Source organism: Halichondria panicea, chromosome 6 (assembly GCF_963675165.1).
Source record: "Halichondria panicea chromosome 6, odHalPani1.1, whole genome shotgun sequence".
Taxonomy (NCBI): domain Eukaryota; kingdom Metazoa; phylum Porifera; class Demospongiae; order Suberitida; family Halichondriidae; genus Halichondria; species Halichondria panicea.
This window is the reverse complement of record NC_087382.1, coordinates 620,930-647,148: the sequence shown is the minus strand read 5'-3', so window position 1 is coordinate 647,148 and position 26,219 is coordinate 620,930. Positions and strand designations below refer to the sequence as shown.

The following is a 26,219-nucleotide window of genomic DNA, read 5'->3' as shown; positions in this document are numbered from 1 at the left end:
CCAGTTTGAATGTGTCCATGTGTTGTTTATCCTGGCTTACAGCTATAGTGGTGTATAATTGTTGAGCCATTTTGCATTTGCATTAGAACTATTATCATATGTGATTTTCTCACCCCTTACTTCCTATAAGCCCTCCAACTTCGTATGACTATGACCACAACGTATGACTATGACCATGTGACTCTGTAACCCCTCAGTTCCCGAGCCCCACCCCTCACTGTCTGACTCGGAAGAGGAGATAGACTTTGGATTCTGGGAGAAGGCGTCCACCCTACCCTCAGACAAGACCCCAACCAAGGTGGATCGATGAACTTGGTTCGTTTCTGTCGTCCCGTCCACCAACGGCTAATAGTGACCTCCCAATACTGAGAAGAGCTGACAACTCGAGTGGTACTTCCTGTAAGGTCTGCCAGAGAGTGGGTGTGTCCAGGTTTGAATGGGCCTTCGCAATGAGTTCATCGAGGTCGACGTGGTGCACTATCTTGGTTGACCACATGTGATCGTACCCTCCCATTAGGTAGAGGGTGTTTCCTATGAGAGTTGATTTCAGTATTGTTCGTGGGTTAGGTAGTGACTGAGCAATGTACCATCTTCTTGATGCCACGTCCAACACCTCCACAGAGGAGATATGTCCTTTATCATCATTCCCACCAGCTACAATGATGTGGTTGTTGAAGGAGACAGCTGTTGAGGATACGCGAGCAATGTTCATTGGTGGGTACGGGTGAGTCCATTCCCCTGACTCAAACATAGAAAGTTGATTGGTTTGTTTGTTGTTTCTTGGATCACGTCCTCCCACCAGCACTAGTCGATTAGCGAGTGATGTCATAGCGAAGTACCTGGCAGTGTACTCTGGTAGTTTGGTCCATTGATCTTGCTCGAGCTTCATCACTGTACACCTGTCACGCTCATTGTCTGCATCACCGATAACAACACTCTGTACGCAGCAACCCATCTTGATTGGCATGTCTTTTCCTCTTCTCCATTTCAGAGTGAGTGGAGGTCTCAACTCTCTGGGAGGGGGATCCTAAATAATGAATGAGTGTAATTAGGATAGTGTCTACTAACAAGCGAGTGTTACTTGTAGCAATAATTGTATGCACACTAAATCACTTTCTCTAATTAGCTTAAGAGGTGACACCCACCAGTCCACTAGAATGTACAGTATGATTGATGTGTGTTTCCCTGTAATGTATTTGAAGGTGTGCAATGTACAATCTTGTATGACCCCCCCCCCCCCCCCTCACACACACACACACACCTTTAGGCCTACTATGCTTCTAAGAGAGGGGCCTCAAGTAAACTGGCCATTCAGATGCTAACAGACCTCAGCAGTATGGAAAGGGTCTGTCATCAGAGACTAAAAACTCCCCTGACACCCAGCCCTTACATGCAGCCCACCTCCAGTCTGGTGAGCAGCCTAAGCAGTGAGGGACAGTCTGAAGACATAGGTCCATGGACAGGGGCTACTGAGGAACCTTTATCAAGAACAAGGTACGTGTGTATAATGTGTAGTTATGCAGTGCAATGAGTCGACTGTGTACTATTGAATGTACAGTACAAAGAATGGGAACCTAGCATGCTTACTAGTCTGTATGTATACAATTATACAAGGTATGCTTCAATCAAGAGTGCATAAGAAGAGAAGAGTGTCGAACTACTGATACTTCTGCACATTATTGTACACCAGTACATGTGTGTATGGTGTCCCTTTTATCACTGTTGAACCACTTTGCATTTAACCAGTTTTCATTCAATTTTCTTGTCACTTACTTCCTAAGCCCTCAAACTTCCACTCAGTATGACTATGACCATGTCACTCTTTAACCCCTCAGTTTCTGAGCCCCACCCCTCTCTGTCTGACTCAGAAGAGGAGATAGACTTTGGATTCTGGGAGAAGGTATCCACCCTACCCTCGGACAAGACCCCAACCAAGGACCTGAACTTGTTATGAGACTTGTCTATTTCTGTACCGACAATGTAATATGTAAAATCAAACATTATGTGTACGAACTCTTGCCATTGTTTTTACTTTATTTTTCTCTTTTAATTTTACAATCCAAACAAACATTAACGAAATTCTCAATCTCTGATGTAATCTTATACGATAGAAAAGCACATTTCTCACAACATGAAATAATGATAATCACCTCATCAACTTCAAAAACCATGCATTTGATGCTAATCTACTTTGCCTGGCCCTATATATGGCCTTAGTGTTGGCAGAGTTGAGTGCTAGAACTAGCTATAAGCGGCGGAGTCAGCTCAAGATTTGACAAGGGTTTAACATTAAACAAGATAGACAAAAGTAACAACTGACAAAACAGAGATCATACATGCACCAAAAACAAGAGAGACACACATGGCCTCTTTACAACAAAGAATCTATTGTTAACACAAAAGGAGGCTCTGCTCCACAGGAAGTAATTAACATACCTATAACAGAAACCATAGCTACAGTACAAATTAACTAAGTAAACAATGTACACATTAGTCAAGTGCACACACATACACATAATAATAACAACACTTAGTAATCTTACAAAATATATATCACTTCGTAACGTGTTTGTATATTCCTCCTGCACCTCCACCTACCGTCGCTCCAATTAAACCACCAATTGTTGCACCGAGAGCAGCACCTGGCGGACCGCCAATCAGCCCAATCAAAGCACCAACCGTAGCACCAGCTGCACCTCCACTTGTTCCACTGATTGCTACAACTTTTATTGCACTACTATCACCCACCACTACAAGTGGCTGTTGATCTGCTGATGTCCATCTTGTTACACCATCTTCTCTTACATCGTCTTCATTTTTCATTCGCTTCTCGTTAATCTTCACCATAGCGATTCGTGCCCCCTCGGTTGGCATTGTCCAAACGCATTGAAACCAGAGATGCGTAAGCCAGTATTCAATTCCTGGTAAATTTGGCCTCCTAGCGTGCCCTGCTGGAACTATCCTAATGCCGTGCACAATTTTCTGTGGTACTTTGATATCATCAATCAAAATTAATCTGATCTTATCTTTCCACTCTTGTACTTCCGCTTCAAATGCCTTGGCTTTTTCTAGCTTAGATAAATCCTCCCATTCTACATTGAATGCTTCCATTGTGTTGGCATACGTCAGGACAATGATGGTACTTTTCCAAAATTCGTAGCCGAATGCTTTTGTGAACTTTTCCATTGCTACCACGTCTGGATTGTCATGGCCTCGAAAAAACCTCGTCTCAATCATTTTTATACAATACATCGTCAGATCACGTTGTGAGCATTTGAGCTTGATCTGCTGAAGATATTGATCTTGGTCCTCGGTACCATCTTGTAGCCCAGGGCTGTCCCAAACAGTTATCAAGACTCCATTTTTGTTCTGTTGATGCATTCTTACTTCAGTAGTACACCTCGCCTTAATGCTTCCACCCTCTTGTGCTGCACGATCATCGTCAACTTCCAATCCCAAGATTCCATTTGCTAGAGTGGATTTTCCAACACAAGTTTTTCCTGTCAAAAGAATGGAAATTGATTTTGCTGGAGTTGTTGATTCTACCTCAGTCAGCACTGCATCGATTTTTCGCATAGATTTTGGCGTCAGAGAGGCTGCTGCTTTTCGAATTTCCTCGTATTTGTCGTCATTGTTGATGGGTCCTCTGTTCTGATCAGTGCTTATGGCATCCGTAGCTGCAACATCACGATCATTGTCTGCATTATCTCCACCGACATACACTGTGTCACCATTCTGTACCGAAGTGCCCATCTCGATTGGCATGTCTTTTCCTCTTTTCAGAGTGAGTGGAGGTCTCAACTCTCTGAGAGGAGGACCCTGAATAATGAACGAGGATAGTGTCTATTAACAAGCTGCGCTTTTGATTTAGAGTGTTATAGAGGAGGGAATAAGTTTCTTTGTATATTTACGAATAAATTGAATTAAACATTAAACAACAAATAATACAAATAGACATTGTAAACGGATATAATAATTACGACGATAATGAAGCAAATCACAGGCAGTGTGCGCTTGCATGTGTGGCTACGTGCATGTCTGTATGCATTCAGTGCACAAAATAACAGTCTGACATCGCAATTCCGCACAAATAGCTTTATTTCCAAGCTTTTATCCGGTTTATTGTCGGCTCAAGTACCGTATAGCGGGTATATTTCGAGGGTATAAATGTTTGTGGTTTTCACGGATTAAGCATAGGCCCTGATAAATTATGCTCGGAATAATTTTAGCATATAATAGGTGTCTAAGTATTATTTAGAACACACCTAGCCAAGATTAAGTGTTTTAATCTGCGTGCCGAGGATGGCCTCGAGGTTAACGTGGTGCTCGAGGCGCAGCCGAGTGCATTACGTAACCGAGAGGCCATCCGAGTGCACCAGATTAAAACACGTGACTTGGCTAGGTGTGTTCTAAAGGATTTAGTGCTGTCACGTGAGCTCTAGCCTCGTGGCAGCTAGATCTAGCTACATTTTAAATCAGTTGCTGGTGGCTAGCTAGCTAGCTAGGCGTAATAGCAAGTTTTAGTAGGTTTGTAGATCCAGTAACTGATGCAAAGGAGAAGGAGATACTATCTAAAGCTATCTGGACTGACTGGGCATGTTCTCGACTTATTTCTCCTGCTGACCAACAGTGCAGTCCCGATCCCACTACTGGATATGCCTCCAGCTGATCTGGCTTACTGGATGGGAAACTTTGTGCGCAAACTATATGCCAATGAGTATCTGGTTTGCTCTTTTGGAACGCTATGATATTCGAAGCACCTTTGATGAAACGATTATATGGATCTGGCTTAGGTACAGGTACGTACATCTTCGAAGCAAGCTGAGTCTATTTCTCCAGATGAAAAAGCGATGCTATGGTCAAGTCAGCAATTCGGTACACTTACTACACATGAAACAAGTCGAAACGATAACATTCAACTTTCTAATACTTTTCAGCTTTGCTGTGTACGTATTCAATCTGCTTGTATTATTATTATAATTATGATGACATTCAGATTCAATCTGCTTGTATTATGGTTGTTTGATAAAAAGTGTGCATTAACAAACCTACTTAACCCTTTCCCGGCTTTAATTAAAAAAACTTAAATACAGAATAAATACACATTTTTCTTTAAAAATACATATCTCATGAACTATGCATTGTAAACTATGCATTGTAATCACTTGCAACTATTTCCTACAGGTAGCCCATATCCTGGGGGTACCATGACATCATCATCGTTACCTAGCAACTGACCACCCCCCACTAATTAACGATTTTTTTACACATTTCACAATTATGAATATTGTATGAAGGCATGAAGTAACTAAAGACACTAAATAAGTGTTCTCAATGTTCTCACGGTGACATGGTTCAATCAGGATCAGCAGAAACTTCTCTGCGAGGTCGTATCGGCAGACGCTCTTTTCCCGGGAAATGTTTTCTTCACCTACACACAGGTTTACAAGTTCAATGGTGGCTCATGATGTCCACTTGTGTACTAACTAGACTAAGCATACCATACTGAAGCTATCCAGACTACATATGGATTTATGATACTCCATAGTTACTTACAAGGTCCAGGACTTTGGTTCATGCTCAGGAGCTTCTTCCTCTGGTTCTTCAGGCTCTATATTTATAGCTTGACCTCTGAAAAGTAGTTTCCTCTCTTGGTATGATCCCAGTCACTGTCCTCTTACTCAACAAGGCCATAAGCATCGTTATTCTCACTGTCTAGCTGCCCTAGAACCTCGCTGAGGTTGTACTACAAAGATCTTGTAGCCATTATCAAACGGTCACTTTTCTTTCGACAGTACTGCATGAAGCGTACCTCGAGGCAAGATATTAAAGATACCATGTGAAAGAGCAGCCCAATGCGCATGTGCTGGTACCTACAGCGTGAGCATAGCTCCACACAGCGCCCACAATGATTTTTTGAAAATTATCACTACCGCTGCCGTCATATGACGGCTAAAGCCGGGAAAGGGTTAAAGCACACTTAACCAACTTAAAGCACACTTAAGTGTGGATTAAGTTATTTAATCCATGGTTACCTGACTGCTTTCAGATAAGCTGATTGGCTGGAGATCATGTGATCAGCACTAAAGAATAATAGGCATCAATGTTCATTTTTGGTAAAGATCATTACATTAAGTTTTGCATAATGATGTTCTAGTGGATCAGTTCAAGCAGGAGCCCATAAAGAGAAGGAGCGGCTAACTTCAACGTACACTCGGGGATCACGTCTCGTAATTGCCGGTGAAATCGCACTTCCTTGTATGGAAGCGACTAAGTGCTTGCAAACCGCATCCCTGCATTGCGTATAACACGTGTAGGGATTCAACCACTTAGTGACCCTGCATATATGGAAATGCGGTCATAACCAATTACGAGATGTGATCCCCGTAGTTAGCCGCTCCTTCTCTTTATGGGCTCCTGGTTCAAGTCAGCAAGATAACACTGAGAACCATGATATATTAATTAATATGTCATGTGTCAGTCGTGTGTTGTGTTTATGTCTACAGTAGACTCTCGCTATTCCGGCTCTCTGAAGTACGGCCACCTCGATATACCGGCCATTTGGCTTGGCACGGAATGCTATATAGCTATATGTTTACTGCACAAAACTCACCCTGAAGTACGGCCACTCGCTATTCCGTTTACCGTGGTTTAGCAAATAAAATTGGATTACACTTAAATAGATAACATTATCCTCGAGACAAGAACCGCAAAATTAGTCATTAGATTCGAGGTAGGGTCGTTTTTAAGCCGCGGCTATTTCCTGAGATACAGCCACCTCGCTATTCCGGCCAAGCTGCATGGTCCCAAGGGTGACCGGATTAACGAGAGTCTACTGATTATATGTCACATTTTTTAGGATACATTTTTATGAGAATAATCAGAGAATAATCGGATTAGAATAATAGGCACATTTTTCAAGAATTAAAGAATAGAATAATGGGTGAAAAAAGCATAATTAATTTTATCAGGGCCTAATTAATTGCAAATTTAATATCGCATGCATGCATGCTGCAAAAAGGCTGTTATTCCACGAAAATTAAATCCGCGAAAATTTATACCTTCGAAATATACCCGCTATATGGATATTGGCAATACTATTGAGCATGCGCATTTATCCACGTGGTGTGTGTAGCTGTTTGCCAAAACACACGAAGGCAATTATTGCTATGTCAGCATAATTATACCTCGGTGTGCATGCGCAGCGAGGTATACGGTGTTTGTGTGTCTGCATGTCTGTCTGTCTGTCTGTCTGTGTAGACTGCTACAGCTGCTCAAGGATTAATGAAGTGCAAGTAAGAGTTTTTATAGGCTTCTAGTTATGTTTTCTTGGATTTTAATTCAGGGATTTGCAAAATAATGCTTTGTTCTCGAGTTATGCCTAGTTTTGCTTACTTGGAATGCCATTGCAGCCTTTTCAAGAGTGCTCAGCAAAACTTGTTCACCGAGTGTTGCTACTCTACTTAGCAGTTAGCTCTGCACTAGAACGCTAGCTATTGGTAGCTGCAAGAGTGAGAAGAGAGCTACAAGGCTTTGTTGATGCAGCCATCAATTTTAGACTTGAACTTGACCTTTTGGCATCGATCGTTTTTAATAACAATCGTGGTCGATTATTACCCACTCTTCGAGTTTTCCCTGTGATTCTGGATCCTGCCTGCATGCAGTAAAATTAATTAATGCAAAAATGTTCATCATGATAATTATAATGTGTGTATAGTAGCTTTGTTATGTAGCTTTGGCACACCTCACCGAGGCATCAGCACCCGCAGTGCTTTTATTATTTAATTATGCCTCGGTGCGCATGCGCAAGAGAGGTATACGTGTGTTTGTGTGTCTGTGTGTGTGTGTTGTGTCTGTGTAGACTAGGATAAGAAGTGAAGGTAAGAGTTTCTATAGCATTAGGGGCTGGAGGTACAAACCACAGCAGACCAGAGGAAGTTGGCCACGCGTCATCAATCATGTGACATTCCTAAGGTCTCTGCTCACGTTACCATAGATACCAAATAACTGTAATAAAAAAGTTATGGATACTCTTGCTTTGCTGACTTGTAACACCGGACTAGCTGTGTCTGTTGTCTGGCTGGACCAAGATTAGCTAGACTATAGCTTGCATTGTACTGGCTGGCAAGAATCTAGTAAACACTGTATGCACTGATAACTCGCCAGAATAGAGGGGATCGGGTTGGTTAATGAAAGTTTTATATCAAAAGAAGCCAGAGAGGCACATAAAGTTTGCCTTCAGTCTCTAATGACCGCACAACATCAGCTAGAAGTTTACATAGAACTCATTGTCAATTTTTGTGCCAGCTCAGCAAAAAAAGTGGTGTACGTGATCGTGTCAACCTCCTCTGACAGCAGACGTATGCTCATTTTAAATTAATTAACCACTATACACCTACGCACCCACTTAAGATGCGGTCTGATAGTGACGTAGTATGACATACTCATACCGAAACCTGGTTTACACTACAACTGCTACAGTTGGATACTCCTCTTCATACACTCCTGATAGCATACTTGCCACCGGGAATATCCCTCAAAATTGTCTCTCTTCCCGGTATCCCGGCTAAGGGGTCTAATTTCAAGCACAAAACACTTTTGCCACGGTTTGATTTCTAAATACTGCACATGTAAACATTCCAATTAAAGGTGCAAACCGAAGTAATATTGAAAAATCCAATGAGCCATGTGGCAGGATGTGCACAAAACCCACAAAATAAACAATGATGTCAGCTCTACCAGACTATTTTGTTTTATATTGGAAGAGTTATTTAGAGAAACATATAATTTCAAGCACAATCTTTGATTTTACCAAATAAATTTAGTATTAGAGGTTGGCAGGTCTGTAATGGGCTTCTAGTTGGATTTTAATTCGTGGATTTGCAAAATAATGCTTCGTTCTCGAGTTTTGCTTACTTGGAATGCCATGGCAGTCTTTTCAGAAGAGTGCGTAGAAAAGCTTGTCCATGGAGTCTATACGTAGTACAGTTAGCTCTGCACTAGAACACTAGCTACTGGTACCATAGCTGCAAGCTAAAAGAGAGTTGCAAGGCTCTGCTGATGCAACCCAGAGGAGGTAAGACATCTGTGTCTTAAAGACCCACATTCCTTATTATATCCTGGTCAAAGTTCAATAGCACATCAAACAAAGTGATACTCACAGCAACTCCAGGCCGCCTCCCTCCTGAAGATTCTGAAGCCGAAACGATGGTTGATAGCTATAACCTAGATCAAACAGTGCACGAATCAGACTCTTGGCAGCTAAAAATTGCCCAGTGCTTATGTTTAAGTTTGGCAGGTAATACGCAATTGAACTTTGACCTAAGGAATGTGAGTTTAAAAAACTTCCTTTGACACGCGGATGTCGTACCTTCTCTGGATGCAACCATTCATTTTAGACTTAGACTTTTGGCATGAATCGTTTACAACAACAATCATGACCGATCATTACGCACTCTTTGAGTTCCTCTGTGATTCTGCATGCAGCAAAATTAATTTTATTAATGCAATCATGATAAAAATGCGTGCATGCTATTGCTTATAGCTATAGTAGCTTTATATGTTATGTAGCTTTGACACCTCCACCGAGGCATTAGCACCTGTGGTGCTTTCATTGAAAACTTAAGCTATAGCTATATAATAGCTACGTACGTAGTACAATAATTATAGTGAAAGATCTAGGCCAGGATCCGATAGTTACTAATAGTGCTACCCCTTGTTCCTTAATTAAGTATCCACTAATAATAAAACGCATGTAATGAACTCATTAACAAAAATAAAAACTTTTTCTTTCATGAAAATGTACTTTTGATAATAATAATTATTATGCTATGCAAGTTAGCCCTTTTTTCATCTGTATCAGACTCCAAACTTTAAATTCGCCAAAATTAGTACCCTAAAAATAGAGAAAAATCTGCATTAACAAGTGCTCTCAATGTTCTCATGGTGACATGGTTCAATCAGGATCTGCAGAAACTTCTCTGCGAGGTCGTATTAGCAAACGCCCTTTTCCCGGGAAATCACCTACACACAGATTTACAAGTTCAATGGTGGTTCATGATGTCCACTGCTATACTAACTAGCCTAAATACAGTTATACTGAAGCTATCAAGACTACTCTAGACTTACCAGATCCAAGAACTTGGTCCATCGCAAGAGCTTCTTCCTCAGGCTCTTCATGCTCTATATTTTCTAGCTTGAGGTAGCTTCTTATCTAGCTATGATCCCAGTCACTGTCCTCTCACTCAACAAGGCCATAAGCATCGATGTTCTCACTGTCTATAGCTGCTCTAGAACCTCACTGAGGTTGTAGTACGAAAATCTTGAAGCATGGTCACTTTTTTCGACATTACTGAACGAAGCGTACCTCGAGGCAGCATTTTTAAAATACCACGTAAAAGAACAGCTCAATGCGCATTAGCCTCCTTCACTGCCCTCCCCTGAAGAGAAGGTCTGCTACTGACTGCTTGCATGCGCATGGCTAGTTCTCCCCGTAACATTTCCTGTAATACTGAATTTATCAGAGAAAAAGTTCTGACAAAGACATACACAGAGCTATATAGCTAGCCTCCTTCACTGGCCTCCCCTGAAGAGAAGGCCTGCTACTGACTGCTTGCGCATGCGCAAAATTATTGGCTATTTTTTCCCATAAAATTTCTGTTTATCAAATCCTGACAAAGACATACACATGCAGATAGCTATATAGCTAGAGACAGAGATGTACAGCTGATAGAGTCAGTAGCAGTAGTATAGTAGACTTTCACCAAAGTTAGTTTTAGATGGGCATGGCCTGTCCATATTGTAGTAGGCTCTTGTCAGCTTTCACTCCGTCCACACGATTGTCATCCACACTGTTGCAAGGCTTTGCAGTCTTTTGTTAGCATATAGCAGGCTATAGCTATCAGAATGCTATCAGACGGGCTGAAACCTTCAATCGAACTTTCCTTCAATCCACTTCTGTTCGTTGTGACGTCATTGTTTTACTGAGCATACACGTTGTTATCCTGCGTTAGCCGGTATCTGCATGGCTAATGGTTAGCGCATGCGCAAGCAGTCGATACCAGGCCCAACTCGAAAGAAGCTTTTAATTTGCAAATCCACGAATCAAAATACAAGAGAACGTGGCTATAGAAACAGTTAGTTTTCGCCGCATTGCAACTGTTAAGCACTGGAACACACACACACAGTTCAACTATTTTTTTTATTGTGAAATAGTAGCAGTTGCTCGATAAAAAAAACAAGGGCAAATTATACATGTAATAGTGCATTTCGTCTCACCTGTCTCTGCTGTTGAATGATGGCGTCTCTCCTGACCAGCTCAGCATCTTTGTGCTGAATCTGTTCCCTGTGTGCCTGTACAGGGTTTAGGTTTTATATTGACTTCAATGTGCCAGCTCAGCAAAATGTTACTGCAAAAGTAACTAGTGTTCAAGCTGGCGCTGTGCTAATGCCTCTCGCCATATTTTTGCTTTCGCTCAAAAGTATTAGAGTGTTATATTAGTTTCTATAATGAATTTTATATTAAAGTTAGCTTATCTATATAAAGTCACTGAGAAGAAAAGACTTATTTACATGCATCTATTGTTGTTATTTATTGTATTATGTGGCTTACCAGGACCTCAAGAAAGAAGAAAATTGATTCTTCCAGGATCTGTAGTTCAGTGTATATAATATCTAAGAAGAAAAAACCTGTGTACATGCATATTGTTATCTATATTTTTATATGGTAGTGTTTTGTGGCTTACCAGGCCCTCAAGACAAAGATGATTCTGCCAGGAGGATCTGGATCTGATATTATTTTCTCACACATGGGGAATGAGCGCGCATGCGCATTACATCCACAGGAATAATTAAAGGGTGTGTCCAGAGATCAATTTCACAAATGGCTATACTGCTAGCTAGCTGTTTTAACTGATATTTTCTGAGTATTGTAGCTAACAAAAAGCTAGCGCTTTAGTGCAAGGCTAACTCATATGTTGAATAGAAAGTTTGTGCGGACAGATGATGCTATGAAAGATTCTGAAGAGACTGCAACAGCCTTCAATGTGAGTCAAACTAGCCATAACTCGAGAAAGAAGCTTTAGTTTGCTAATCCACGAATCAAAATCCAAGAGAACGTGGCTAGAAGCCTATAGAAGCTGTTAGTTTTCGTCGCATTGCAACCGTTGAGCAGTTATAGCTGGAATACACACACAGACAGACAGACACACCCACAGTCAGCTTTACCGTATCCCTCGTGCGGCTACGCCTCGAGGCGTAAAAAGACTCACAGCCAGCAACAGTGTGGATGACAATCGTCTAAACAGAGTAAAAGCTTAAAATAGCCTATATGGACAGGTCACGCCCATCTAATACTAAATTTGGTGAAAAGTCTACTATATTATTACTGGATGACAATCGTCCAATCAATCTATCAGAAAGAAAATACCTAGCTATACGACAAACCTACAGCTCTGTCTCTAGCTAGCTATAATAGCTCTGTGTATGACTTTCATACTTTGTGAGGATATTTTCACGATAAATTAGTATTATACGACATGTTTTTACGGGAAAAAATATTTAATAATTTTACGCATGCGCAAGCAGTCAGTAGCAGGCCTCCTCTTCAGGGGAGGCCAGTGAAGGAGGCTAGGAATGTAAGGGAAATGATCGACCAGATCGATGCCAAAAGTTCAAAGTCCATATAATGGCTGCAAGCTAGATAAACAGTGTGTCTAATTTGCAGCTCTTTTCATACTCTTGCAGCTACCAATAGCTAGTGTTCTAGTGCAGACACACAAACACACTGCTACCGTATACCTTGCCGCGCACAAAACACACTACCGTATACCTCGCTGTGCATGCATGCGCAACCGAGGCAGCTTAGAATGTATTAGTTAGCACGACCATAACCAACAACCTACAGTTTAATAGCTTCAAGCACATATATAGTCGGTAAGCTCATGCTGTTGCTGATACCAAGAGTTCATTAGGAAGAGTGCGCAACTCCAATAGATGTGCACAAAAAGCATTCCTCCACTCCTACGTCACAGATACTGGCTGTTGTAACCGCAACAAGTAGGAAAGGCAATGAATAAAATTAGTAACGCTGTTATTCATTGCCTTTCCTACGCAGTTGTAAATGAAAACATTAGTGATAATCATCACTATGTTATTCATTGCAAATTTGATTTCACAGTTTATACAACAGCATATGTGGTTGTGATGTAGGCCTGAAGGAACGCCTACTATGGTTTTAAGTGGAGTTGCGTACTCTTCCTAATGAACTCTTGCTGATACACATCAAATATAAGTATATTGACAGGAATGGCTGTTGTCCACTGCCAAGCACTTGCTGCTCTACTCTGCCATGGAATGGGAACCTCCTCGGTTTGTTCACCTCCCCCTTCTCTTGTCCATAGTCTCGCGGACCCAGACCCTGAATAAGGGTCTGGCCAATTTCACCGTACAGAGTTGTGTTGACCGCGCCACAAATATCGTGGCGCTCTAAGTGGCTGATAAGTGTTTGTAGTAAGTTGTGAAACCGCACAGCTGCACCGCTAGCTAAAGTAGATTTGGCAAATCTAATTATGTGGTTTCACACATCCGTCCTCTAACCACTAACCAATTATCAACGTAAACAGCCACTTAGACCGCTGCACAAGTAGCTCATGTGTAATTTGCCAGACGATAATATATCGGCTGGTCAACGAGACTATCTTGTCCAGGTAGGACATGCAATTCAGTTATTAAGACGCCACATCAGCGGTTTACATTCAAATTGTATAAAAAGCGAGTCATCATGGAAAACTACTTTGAGTGCAGATAATTATATAGCTGGATCACAAACGTTTTAAGGTCTTAAAAATATTGAGCAGTGGCAACCAGGTCACTGTAATGCGAATATCTTGTTACCTCCACACTTATTCTAAGAACCAATTCTCGATAATTATTTTGTCATTACAAATGTAGACCATTTCCAGATTCAAATTAATTGTTATTCAGAACAAAGACGGTGGAGTATAAGAGTGTGTGCATTTGGTGACTACTATAATACCTGTAAGAGAGCGTCCCTCTCAACTAGAGCAGCCTCTCTCTGGGAAATAATTGTTGACTCCAGTTCACTGAGTTGTCTGTCTTTGTCAGCAATCATACCATCTTTGGTGGCAGCATCAGCACGGACACTATTCGATATCTGTATAAAGTGAAAAAGTTATTAACTTGCATGGTCAGCATAATACGAAATTGCTAGTAAAAGTGAAGTAATAAAATTACTTACCTGTTGCTGTCTAGCAAGCTGAGTATCTTTGTCTGCTACTTCCTCATCTTTTTGTGCCAGAAGTGCGTCTTTCTCAGTCAGTTGCTCATCTTTCCTCTCCAGTATCCTGTCCTTCTCGACCACCTCTCTCTGAGAACAGAGTACAGCATGCAGTGTCAGACCCTTGCACCCACTAGCTCACTGGACTGGTCTCACCTGTAGAACCTCTATCCTCTTCTCCTTTGCCCTGAGGGTCCTGGCAGTCTTCACTCGTGCAATGTCCAGCTGGAGCAGTCCTCCGTCCATCTCCCTCCCCACCTCCTCCAGAGACGAGAGGAGGTCAGTGGTGGCCGGTCTTCTCTCTGGGGTGTTGGCCAGACACTCCCTCACCAGACCAAACAGAGGGTGCTCACGTCCACCCGCCAAACTCCTCTCAAGGAGAGCCGTGTAGGGACCTCGACGCTCAAACTCTGAGCGAGCCAGAAGGTGGTCTGGGTTGTTGGGGTCGCTGTACGTAGGGGCAAGGAGATCTCCTGGAAACACCTGGAGTGGAAGAGTATGTCAATACTGAGTGTCATGATTGCATGTATACATGTACGTATGTATGAAGTGTACATGTGTCACAATCATTACACCTGGAGTGGAAGAGCATGATGATTCCTAGCCTCCTTCTCAAGGCCTAAACAATTAGGCCTGCTACTGACTGCTTGCGCATGCGTCAAATTATTGGATAATATTCCCGTAATGTTTCCATTAAACTGAATTTTTACCCGAATTATATCCTGAATAACATAATTATACAGACAAAGAATACTCTTCATAAAGTCAGACACAGAGCTATATAGCTAGCTAGCTAGAGACAGAGCTGTATTGGTTACAGCAGCAATTTCTTTCTGATAGAGTCGACTTTCACCAAGGTTAGTGTCAGATGGGCGTGGCCTATCCATATAGGCTATTGTCAGCCTTCCCCTCCGTTCAGAGGATTGTTATCCACACGGTTGCAGGCTGTGAGTCCTTTGTTAATATAGTAGGCTAAGGGTAGCTATTAGAATGCTATCACACGGGCTACAATCACACTTCTATCCACTTTCTTCAATCCACTTCCGTTTGTTGTGACGTCATTGTTTTACTGAGCAAAATACAATGGTATCCGAATTACCCACTTTCTGGGTAATAGGTGGCGCATGCGCAAACAGTCGATACCAGGCCCTCTCTTAGCGGCCTGGAATCGAGGCTAGATGATTCCATTAGTACACAGATAAAGGTCAACCATTTAGGGGAATCTACCCAACACATACAAAGCCACAATACTGTATATGTAATTAGGAGTGAAGGTCATCAACAATTATAGGAATTTACCAACGAATAACATACTTGTGTGAGTGCAAATAATTGCAGCACTCCGAAAGAGAAGACGTCCAGACTGGGTCCGTACACACTGTGGCCTCCGTCAGAGAGGGCCTCGGGCGGCATGTACACCAGTGTCCCAGGAAACCTCGTCAGAGTCCTGGCCAGTCGACCAGGCTCCAGATTCACGATACGAGAGTTACCAAAGTCTGTGATCTTGGCTCTCAGAGATACCGTCAGCAGGACGTTCCTAGCAGTGAGGTCACGATGGATCACGGACTCACAATGCAGGTGGAGCAGCCCTTGAGCCACACAGACCAGAATGTACTGGCAGACAGAGAGGGGGATGTTGGGAGTAGACTCCAGGAGATCGTCCAGACTTGAGTCCAGCCTCTCCATGACCAGGAGGGGCAGTCGAGAGCCAGTCACGAAACACAGCCCAATGAACTGGGTGATGTTTGGGTGACGGATGCGAGCCATGAGTCGACACTCTCGGTGGTAGTTGCCAGCTATGTTGGCCACTCCACCACGCTTGTCCGTCTCCAGGAGAACCTCGTGGATCTTCTTGGCTGCATACACCTCACCATTGATCATCACCTGTGCATGGAGGCAGTCACACTTCAATAGCTAGCAGATACACTAGAGACAGTGCACAGAAACAGAGCATGCAGTGACTGACCTCTTGAACAGAGCCATAGGAGCCAGTTCCTAGAACTCTCTCTTCTCCAAAGTGCTCCACATTCTCCAGCACAAACTCCCTCAAGTTAGCGTCATCTCTAAGAGAAAACATTGCAGCCATTTTTAATCTTATCTCTGCATTCTTTTGTACACTCCCTCGAACTCCCTTCCCTTTTGTATGCAGAATTCCTGTTTGCAAAATATTGCTGAAACAGCAAACCACATGCTTTTGAGAACAGTCAACAAGTAGAAGCGCAAGCTAGCTAGTTGGCCTAACTATTGCTTGTATTTTGTGGAAGTTTTGTTCAGTCCACCACAGTGACATAGCCAGGACCATGGAGAGGGACCATTGCTGAGGAGAGCGAGTTCCTGGCCAATTAATCAGACATGACGCGACAAAGCTGCTCGTAAAGATCCAGAGTCGAATGACACACTGGATAACTATAGAGCACTGAAGTGCAAACCCTCGGCTGGTGACATGATTATAAAGAAACCAGAAGAGTGATATAATGCAGTGCATGTAGTGATGTATGACTGAGCTGTCTAGCACAGCAACTCAGGAGCAATAAAACTAAACCAGACTGGAGACATGCTGAAACATTGAGAACAGAGTTTTAGTGGTACATGAGGTGAACTAGGTCCTAGTCTAGGATCACAGCAAAGAAGTCTGGAGTCTCAGAGCAGCATGACTCTTGGATGGAGTAGGATCCCAGAGTCAGCTAACAGAGCAACAAACAAGTCACAATTCTAGCTTTCTATTGTAGTGACCCTTTTCCACTGTTTTTGGTATGGGATCACTTCAGCTGTAAATACGGAGGGTGCCTCGAATAAAGGCCGCGTGTATAGTGGCCAACGTTCAAGTTCAAGCTTCTTAGTTTATGCTCGCTTTTATTCGACAACAAAGCTCTAACATCGAAATCTACTATTGTTAAAACTAATAACTTATTGTGTGAAGGCTATCCATGCTGTAAACGCAGTGCTGTGGCAGCCAGGTGAGCAGATCCTGAACTTACAGACAAACCAAACTAGAGCACTGAAGTGCAAACCCTCGGCTGGTGACATGATTATAAAGAAACCAGAAGAGTGATATATGCATGTAGTGATGTATGACTGAGCTGTCTAGCACAGCAACTCAGGAGCAATAAAACTAAACCAGATTGGAGACATGCTGAAATATTGAGAACAGAGTACATGAGGTGAACTAGGTCCTAGTCTAGGATCACAGCAAAGAAGCCTGGAGTCTCAGAGAAGTATGACTCTTGGATGGAGTACAGCTAACAGAGCAACAAACAAGTCACAATTCTAGCTTTCTATTGTAGTGACCCTTTTCCACTGTTTTTGATACGGGATCACTTCAGCTGTAAATACGGAGGTTGCCTCGAATAAAGGCCGCGTGTAGTGTTAGCTAGCTAGCTAGCTGCCTAGTCGGGCGCCGCCGCCCTCTACGGTTGCCAGGAAGGAGGTCGGGAATCAAGCCTATCCACAGTTTTGTTCTGTTGTTGGAAATCCAACAATTCCACCAGCTCCAATCAGATTGCAGTATCTCAAGGGGAGTGACCACACACCCACTCAACTGTACCACGTGTGAATTTTGCACACGTTGGATTGACTGAGAGGCGAGGCCAACACCCACTTTAATAAATGATATTCATCGCTATTGGTTAGCACCCACATAGAATGAATGATATTCATGATACTATTGCGTAACAGGCCAGAACAAAACTGTGGATAGGCTTGATTCCCGACCTCCTTCAAGGAGGGCGGCGCTCGACTACTAGCTGCCAACGTGCTAGCCTCGATCCCAGGCCGAGTTTTCGCTTTTATAACGGTTAGGCGAACAACTGGGCCTGGTACTAGTTGTCTGCGCATGCGTCAAATTTTCATTGTATGTTTGTGGTCGGCAAAAATATTTAATAAATCAATAATGGAAATTTGCACATAGGGAGCTGCTTCACAAAGGCCTGGGGAGTTGCCAGTTGTGCTGCAGCACAATTACAGTGACCCAGGGCAATTTCAGGATGATTGAATGCCTTCAAATTACGTTTCAAAAAGATTTAGCAGGCTGCTGGACTTCTCTGATTCTAGGCCCCAACTCGTAACTCATTGCTTGAGAAAACGTAGATTCTCTTGATGTCTCTGAGCTACCCAGCAACGCTCGAATGAGCAGGTCATACTCCAGTCCTGTGTCTGTGAGTATAGGACAATATTAAAAGAAACCAAAGACGGTTAAACCCTTACCTCAAACTGTCCAGTCTCGTCCGTTAGTATAGCCAAGAGGAGCACTGTTGGGATAGCTGGATATTAGCCATTGCTCCTGTACAGAGAAGTAGATATTTTAAATACGTGTAGATCTATACATATTAAATTTCTCGGTTATAGTGTCATTGTCGACGAGCTGATGATGGCAGCACCAAGTTCTCTAGCTCACACTCTTCACTTGATCCACCATATGAAACTATAGTCTACCTACGTTCTTGCCAAACATGAACAAGACTTGATAGCATAGCCGGCCATAGGGCCCACACAAAAATATCTGACCTTAACAAGCTTGACAAAGCTTTATACCTCTTCCCTTGTTGTTCAGTCTTCAGAATAAGCTTCAGAGAAGAGAGAAGCTTCAGCTAAGAGCCATTCCAATTGATTCCAATAATGATAAAACGGGAACTGACTTCTAGTACACGATAGTACACGAATATAAATGTCACGAAAGTGAACGAGAATATCCATTCGTCAGAATCTGACGAACGATTGACGCATGCGCAGACAACTAGTACCAGGCCCAGTTGTTCGCCTAACCGTTATAAAAGCGAAAACTCGGCCTGGGATCGAGGCTACCAACGTGCAAGTTCAAGTTTCTTAGTTTATGCTCGCTTTTATTCGACAACAAAGCTCTAACATCGAAATCTACTATTGTTAAAACTAATAACTTATTGTGTGAAGGCTATCCATGCTGTAAACGCAGTGCTGTGGCAGCCAGGTGAGCAGATCCTGAACTTACAAACAGACAAACAAACAAACTAGAGCACTAAAGTGCAAACCCTCGGCAGGTGACATGATAATAAAGATAAATGTAGCATGTATGACCAGCACAGCAACTCATTAGCTAAACACTGGAGGCTGAAACATTGAGTGGTACATGTCACATGAGACATGCACTGTGGACTGGGATCACAGCAAAGAAGCCTAGAGTCTTAGGCTTAGAGAGTCCTGCCAGGCTGGAGTATATAGGATCCAGCAACCAGTCACAATTTTAGCTTTTATTCATGAGACATGCACTGTGGACTGGGATCACAGCAAAGAAGCCTGGAGTCTTAGTTTTTTTTAAAACCCTCTGTAAAAAAAACAGCATCATTTTAAAACAGCACCATTTTCTTTAAACCCTCTGTAAAAAAAACAGCACCATTTTCTTTAAACCCTCTGTAAAAAAACAGCATCATTTTAAAACAGCATCATTTTTTTTAAACCCTCTGTAAAAAAAACAGCATCATTTTAAAACGGTATCATTTTTTTACTGCTAATTTTGGCGGTAATCACCTCCCATATTCTACTTCTGCCATCTACCCATTTTTATAATTTTAGAGACACAACAGAAGTTGAAACAAGAAGTGACTATTGAAGTATAGAACAATGGCCAAATATTCACTGTCTGGATTTGTAGGAAGCTTTGTCCAGTCCTATTGTGGGCCACAGTGACATAGCCAGGACCATGGAGCTGAGAAAGACCATGTACAGTCTACCGGTGCAAGCACTGAGGAAGCCAACGTCGTATAGGTACGAGAAGGGCAGGCAACTCAATGAGTGACTCTAGACTGCATAGGAAGATGACAATTCTGAGCCTGTGTTAGTGTACAGTGTGTTGTACAGTACATTATAGCATGAGATGAGTGAGTGCCTACTGCAATGGAGTCTTGTAAGCATTGGTGACAATTCCGAGCTGCTTCTGTTATTCTGGTTGAGTGTGTCTGTTTGGTTTGTGCTTTACACTGTGTTGATGTGAGTGGTGTTTTCATATCATTCAATGGCTTCCTCTCTCTTACAGTTGAGTATAGAAAAGGGTATGTCATCAGAGACTAAAAACTCCCCTGACACCCAGCCCTTACATGCAGCCCACCTCCAGTCTGGTGAGCAGCCTACACAGAGAAAAAAAGACGTGCTGATTTAGCACAGAAAACCGTGCTAAACAAATGTCTCCAGTTTTAGCACGTTTGCACATGTGCTAAACAACCTGATGTGCTAAACCGGCACATGTGCTGAATTCTAATGTGCTGATTGTATTGTGCTAAATGTTTTCTGAACACGATGAGGATATAAAAGTGAAAGTAAACATAGTTAGTTAACCATAGCAAGTCTGCACTCAGTTCACTGCAATTGTAAGATACTGCCTTTGACTTCTCAGCATCACCTGCATGCGTGAAGTAGAAAAATATGTCACATAAAGCCATAACCAAGTATAAGAATAATTAAAGTGCGTATAGATTAGGTACATACCATCAGTCATAGCATGCATGAACAAAGTATGCTAATGGAACTTGTAATTATTATAGGGCGAAATAAGAAAAGCCTTTGCTGTGATCCATGACAAATGCCGAGTGCATGAAAAAGTACATGAACCAAAAGCAAAAAATTGTAGCTACAGAAAGAGTCCTATAACACAAATAAGACCAAGAGGAAGGGTACGCTACTCGAATAGACTGTACACAGGAGGCAAACTCACTATTGCATGTAACCACAGCCACTTGAGATACAACAATAACAATAACAATGCTGATAAGGAAAAGCAATGAGTGGTAACCTCACTAACGTATTCATCCATCATCGCCAAGATTTTACAGTTTATACAACAGCATGTGATTGTGACGTAGGTTAGACAGAATGCTTACTACGGTTAGTGGAGTTGCGTACTCTTCCTAATGAACTCTTAGTAAGACATTATAGTCGTTTTTACGTACAATTAAGTTTGCGAGACTATGATAATGCAAATGAGTTCTTGTTGTGCTATTATAGAGCAGCATCAATATTCGGGCCCATCAATTCATCTCGTACAGAAAGCAGATTGAGAAGTTGTCTTCCACTGACAATACTCGTTGTAAGGGCTAAACAACAAATATAATCCACTACAAGCCTTCCCTTAATTGTCAGAAAAGAGCTGCATATAAAGCTTAATCCGAAACGATATAAAAGTTTAATTAAACTGCGTTGTCCTATAAATTATTATATCAATAGAACTGTTAGCTTAAGAGGAACAGCTACAGCTGCAAGGCCGGGCAGACAATATGCTACAGGTGGCAGTATAGATTTGCATTAATTAGGAGGGTGTGTGGCAATCAAAAATCGTTTTGCGCACAAGGAAATTTGGGATTTCCGTAGCAGCAATTTTTATCAATTATGAACTTACAAAGTGGTAAACGTTTACATAGTACGTGCATAATATACACTGATACAGCGCAAATTAAACGCTAAAAAGGACGCTCAAGATAAGAGCTTTTTTCTGTTGGTAAAATTACTTTGGTCACCCCCATGCAGCTATAGTTATCATGAAATTTTGCAGCTTGCTAGCTTTGTATTATAGCTACATGTAAGATAGCTATAGCAATTATGCTAAGATCAAAATAGTGCGGTGAATGGTGCGTTATATTTCCTTGTTAGATCTATGTAGAACTATAGGCTTATAGCTAAGCAAAATTTAGCTAGATATTATGTTACTAGAGGATTGTCGCTTTGTATTCAAAAACATAGCACACCGCATTTGTAAAGTGCAATGGTATATAGCAACGGTACAGTAAAATACGCTTTTAATACAGTACTTATCAAAATGGAAACACTTTAAACGTACTACGCAAACGGAATGGGATATTGACCGCTGTATACGTATATAGACAGATAACTAAGTCAGATAAGTATGGTATACTGTTGCAATTGTTTTTTTGGGTGAAGCTACTATACCTAAAACATTGTGGCAATACAGCAGCATAATAATAATACATACCTCCAATTGTGTCGATACTTTACAGTGGTCTAGTCATACAAGGGTGTCCAGTATAATGCTCTCTCCAACACGTGTCACTTTCAACGTCATCCTGCAATACGGTTTTTCACATCAATTCTTACAACAATAATTAATTATATAGTACCTTCAAAAAAGTACGACCACCATTTTGAAAGAACTTTAGACGGGAGAGGGAATTAGGCGTATTTTTGCGAATGGCGTGGTTAATTGGATAATTTATTTTGTGAATTTGGCCCTTCAATTAGAGTGGCGCTGTAATTATGCCTCGCGGTGCGCATGCGCAAGCGAGGTATACGGTAGTGTGTTTGTGAGTGTGTGTGTGTGTGTGTGTGTGTGTGTGTGTGTAGACTATTTCAGCTGCTCAAGGAAGTGCAGGTAAGAGTTTCTATAGGCTTCTAGTCATGTTTTCTTGGCTTAATTGCTATTTGTGGATTTGCTAAATAAAGCTTCGTTCTCGAGTTATGCCTGGTTTTGCTTACTTGGAATGCCATTGCAGCCTTTTCAGAAGAGTCTGTAGCAAAACTCGTTCACCGAGTGTTGCTACTCTACTTAGTAGTTAGTTCTGCACTAGAACACTAGCTGCAAGAGTGAGAAGAGAGCTGCAAGGTTCTGCTGACTTGCAGCCATTAATTTTAGACTTGAACTTTAATTAGGCATCAATCGTTTTTAACAACAATCATGGGTCGATCACTACGAGTTTCCCTGTGATTGCAATAATAATTATCATCAATCAATGTGTGTATAAAAGCTAGCTATTAGTAGTTTTATGTTATGTAGCTTTGGCACCTCCACCGAGGCCGCGGTGCTTTCATTAGAAGAAGTAAATATCTCACTTATTGTGCTATGAAACTTGGGCAATATAGGCTTCAATTGGTCTCCACTTTGTTGAGCCCCATTCAACCTTTTACTAGCTTGTCCTTTCTGCATAATTATTATATTGTAGAGTTATTACAGGGTAGAGTTATTACAGGGTGTCATACAGGATTTTAAAGTAGAGAGGGGAAATATAAGGCATTCTTAAAAAAAAAAGTCAACTGCATGTTATTTCAATACCCTGGTTAGTAACTATACAGGCTATGGATACTCAGTCATACAACATTGCTAATACCTGAGTGCAAATTTTAGGGGGGGGGGGGGTTGGAGCCAGGGGGGGATACTCCCCCTGTGTACTGTACGACACCTGGTACAATACAATAGCTGTGCAATTACATTGTACAGATGCTCCCCTGTGCTCCCCTGTGTACTGTACGACACCTGGTACAATACAATAGCTGTGCAATTACATTGTACAGATGCTCCCCTGTGTACTGTATGACACCTGGTACAATACAATAGCTGTGCAATTACATTGTACAGATGCTCCCTTGTGTACTGTACGACACCTGGCACAATACAATAGCTGTGCAATTACATTGTACAGATGCTCCCCTGTGTACTGTATGACACCTGGTACAATACAATAGCTGTGCAATTACATTGTACAGATGCTCCCCTGTGTACTGTATGACACCTGGTACAATACAATAGCTGTGCAATTACATTGTACAGATGCTCCCCCTGTGTACTGTATGACACCTGGTACAATACAATAGCTGTGCAATTACATTGTACAGCATTGTTCAGCATGTTGAGGGAAACTTACCTAGTTCCACAGTTTTGTCAAACAGCTCTCAAACCATGTCTAAACTCAACTTCTTTTCTTCTTTGCAAATAAAAAAAAAATTTTTGTTGCTATGCAGCTGCAGCTGCACATCTGTTGTACTGCATGCCCTTATTTGGTACTGAAAACAGCACACTGTGCTGAATTAGCATGTTTACCTGTTTCAGCACACCCATTACATTTAGCACAGTCCATTTAGCACATTAATCGAACATCAAAATCACAAGCCATGAAAAAGCACACCAATACAACACGTAGGCTGTGCTATATGCCTACAAAACAGCACATGTAGTGTGCTGAATCACTGTTTAGCACACCACGGTGCTAATATAGCACACGCTCAGGGTCTAAAACAGCACACCTCTTTTCTCTGTGTATAAGCAGTGGGGGACAGTCTGAAGACATAGTTTCTATAGATCCATTTTATTATTCATGTCAATAGCAGGATTAGCACTTCAGTGCTCTATAATTTCTGTTGTCATGTGATTTTCTCACCCATTACTTCCTAAGTCTTCAAACTTTCACTCGGTATGACTTTGACCATGTGACTTTTTAACCCCTCAGTTCCCGAGCCCCACCCCTCACTGTCTGACTCAGAAGAGGATCGAGATAGACTTTGGATTCTGGGAAAAGGCGTCCACCTTACCCTCGGACAAGACCCCAACCAAGGACCTGAACTTGTTATGAAACTGTCACACATTTCGTCTGTTTTTGTGGTCTATTCTGACAATGTAATAATTTGTACGAACTCATGCCATTGATTATTTGTACAATTTGATAACTACACAATCCCAATATATTCTGTTGCACAATGTATACCAAAATTGTTACCCTAACCCTAACCCTAATTTTTGTCTGTTTTGTTGTTAGTATTCTGACAATGCGTACGAACTCAGTTTGTAATAAAACATTGTAAGGACTAGAACTCTGAACTCTGAACTAGTATGCATATTATTGTCATGTTAGTTGTTACTCCTTTGGTCTGAGCGGTATGCTGCACGTTGTCTTGAGTTATGTAATTTGCCACATGTTGATCTTTTAAGCTAATCTATCAAGCTATAAAACACACATTTATGTGTATAATTTGTTATAATTATAAAAGCATCGATCTGGCAATGCAAATTAAAGTACTTATGTACAAACTCATGATCATACTACATTCCTCATTTATAATCATAGTTACAATAATTATTATTATTTCAAGAGGAAAAAACATTAATAATCAAGATCGTTGCTAATTAATGCTATTACAACAAGTGAATACATGTAGTTAACCTCGTTCCCAGGCCGATCCGTCTCCGATTGAACGCTAGTAGTGAATAGCTAGTAACAAAACAACTAAGCACTCATAGCGAAGAAGTCCACAGTTTGAACGTAAAAAGTTTTGGTCTCTCCTCCAGCTACAATGACCTCTCCACTAGGAAGTACTGAGCATGTGCAGCGGTATCGTGCAGTAGGCAGGTCTCCCACTTTCACCCACCTCCTGGTGTCAGGCTGGTAGAGGTGGATCGATGAACTTGGGTTGACTCTGTCGTCTGCTCCACCAACAGCTAATAGTAACCTCCCAATACTGAGAGGAGCTGACAACACGAGTGGTACTTCCTGTAAGGTCTGCCAGAGAGTGGGTGTGTCCAGGTTGGAAAGGGCCTTTGCAATGAGTTCATTGAGGTCGACGTGGTGCACTGTCTTGGTTGGTTCCCCAGTGTGATCGAACCATCCCATTAGGTAGAGGGTGTTTCCTATGAGAGTCGATTGTCGTACTGCTCGTGGGTTAGGTAGTGACTGAGCAATGTACCATCTTCTTGATGCCACGTCCAACACCTCCACAGAGGAGGAGATACGTCCTTCATCATCAACCCCACCAGCTACAATGATGTAGTTGTTTAAGGAGACAGCTGTTGAAGAATTACGAGCAATGTTCATTGGTGGGTACGGGTGAGTCCATTCCCCTGACTTAAAGACGGCAAGTTGATTGCTGACTTTGTTGTTTCTTTGATAACGTCCTCCCACCAGCACTAGTCGATTAGCGAATGATGTCACAGCGAACCACTTGGCAGTGTACTCTGGTAGTTTAGTCCATTGATCTTGCTCGAGCTTCATCACTGTACACTTGTCAAGATCATTGTCTGCATTGCCTCCACCAACATACGCCGTGTCACCGATAACAACACTCTGTACTGAGGTGCCCATCTTGATTGGCATGTTTTTTCCTCTTCTCCATTTCAGAGTGAGTGGAGGTCTCAACTCTCTGGGAGGGGGACCCTGAATAATGAATGAGTGTAATTAGGATA

At 41.9% G+C, this 26,219-nt stretch overlaps 3 protein-coding genes and 4 long non-coding RNA genes across 19 annotated transcripts in view; 1 reads left to right on the top strand and 6 right to left on the bottom strand.

The window, feature by feature from the left end:
- The window catches only part of LOC135337650 (uncharacterized), a 102,374-nt gene that overhangs the window by 53,237 nt on the left and 22,918 nt on the right, over positions 1-26,219 (top strand). The window lies entirely within an intron of this gene.
- Positions 202-16,479, bottom strand: LOC135337596 (probable serine/threonine-protein kinase DDB_G0271682). 5 transcript variants are annotated; one of them, XM_064533545.1, is made up of 8 exons: positions 16,263-16,472; positions 15,611-16,180; positions 14,453-14,779; positions 14,258-14,386; positions 14,036-14,173; positions 11,278-11,352; positions 7,572-7,654; positions 3,655-3,819 (listed from the first exon to the last, which is right to left on the bottom strand). In XM_064533545.1, the coding sequence occupies exons 1-8, from the start codon at positions 16,380-16,382 to the stop codon at positions 3,798-3,800; spliced, it is 1,464 nt and encodes a 487-aa protein (XP_064389615.1). In that variant the 5' UTR covers positions 16,383-16,472; the 3' UTR covers positions 3,655-3,797. The 5 variants fall into 5 exon arrangements, with proteins under 5 accessions (XP_064389614.1, XP_064389612.1, XP_064389613.1 ...); XM_064533544.1 differs by lacking the exons at positions 3,655-3,819; positions 7,572-7,654 and adding an exon at positions 202-1,027 and having other exon boundaries at positions 16,263-16,479; XM_064533542.1 differs by lacking the exon at positions 7,572-7,654 and having other exon boundaries at positions 2,283-3,819; positions 16,263-16,465.
- On the bottom strand, positions 4,150-7,565 carry LOC135337682 (uncharacterized). Its single transcript, XR_010395240.1, has 2 exons — positions 5,557-7,565; positions 4,150-5,431 (listed from the first exon to the last, which is right to left on the bottom strand). It is a non-coding gene; the product is annotated as an uncharacterized LOC135337682 (long non-coding RNA).
- LOC135337671 (uncharacterized) lies at positions 18,152-19,121 on the bottom strand. Its single transcript, XR_010395222.1, has 2 exons — positions 18,500-19,121; positions 18,152-18,448 (listed from the first exon to the last, which is right to left on the bottom strand). It is a non-coding gene; the product is annotated as an uncharacterized LOC135337671 (long non-coding RNA).
- LOC135337698 (uncharacterized) lies at positions 20,582-22,198 on the bottom strand. The gene is made up of 2 exons (XR_010395257.1): positions 20,976-22,198; positions 20,582-20,663 (listed from the first exon to the last, which is right to left on the bottom strand). It is a non-coding gene; the product is annotated as an uncharacterized LOC135337698 (long non-coding RNA).
- LOC135337677 (uncharacterized) lies at positions 23,541-24,457 on the bottom strand. The gene is made up of 2 exons (XR_010395234.1): positions 23,715-24,457; positions 23,541-23,650 (listed from the first exon to the last, which is right to left on the bottom strand). It is a non-coding gene; the product is annotated as an uncharacterized LOC135337677 (long non-coding RNA).
- LOC135337608 (uncharacterized) overlaps positions 25,058-26,219 on the bottom strand; it is a 31,626-nt gene continuing 30,464 nt past the window's right edge. For 2 of the 3 annotated variants that reach the window (XM_064533572.1, XM_064533573.1), the window contains exon 6: positions 25,058-26,190. In XM_064533572.1, coding sequence (XP_064389642.1) covers positions 25,267-26,190 — 924 coding nt within the window. In that variant the 3' untranslated portion in view covers positions 25,058-25,266. The remainder of the gene's footprint in view (positions 26,191-26,219) is intronic. The other variant, XM_064533571.1, reaches the window with a different exon arrangement.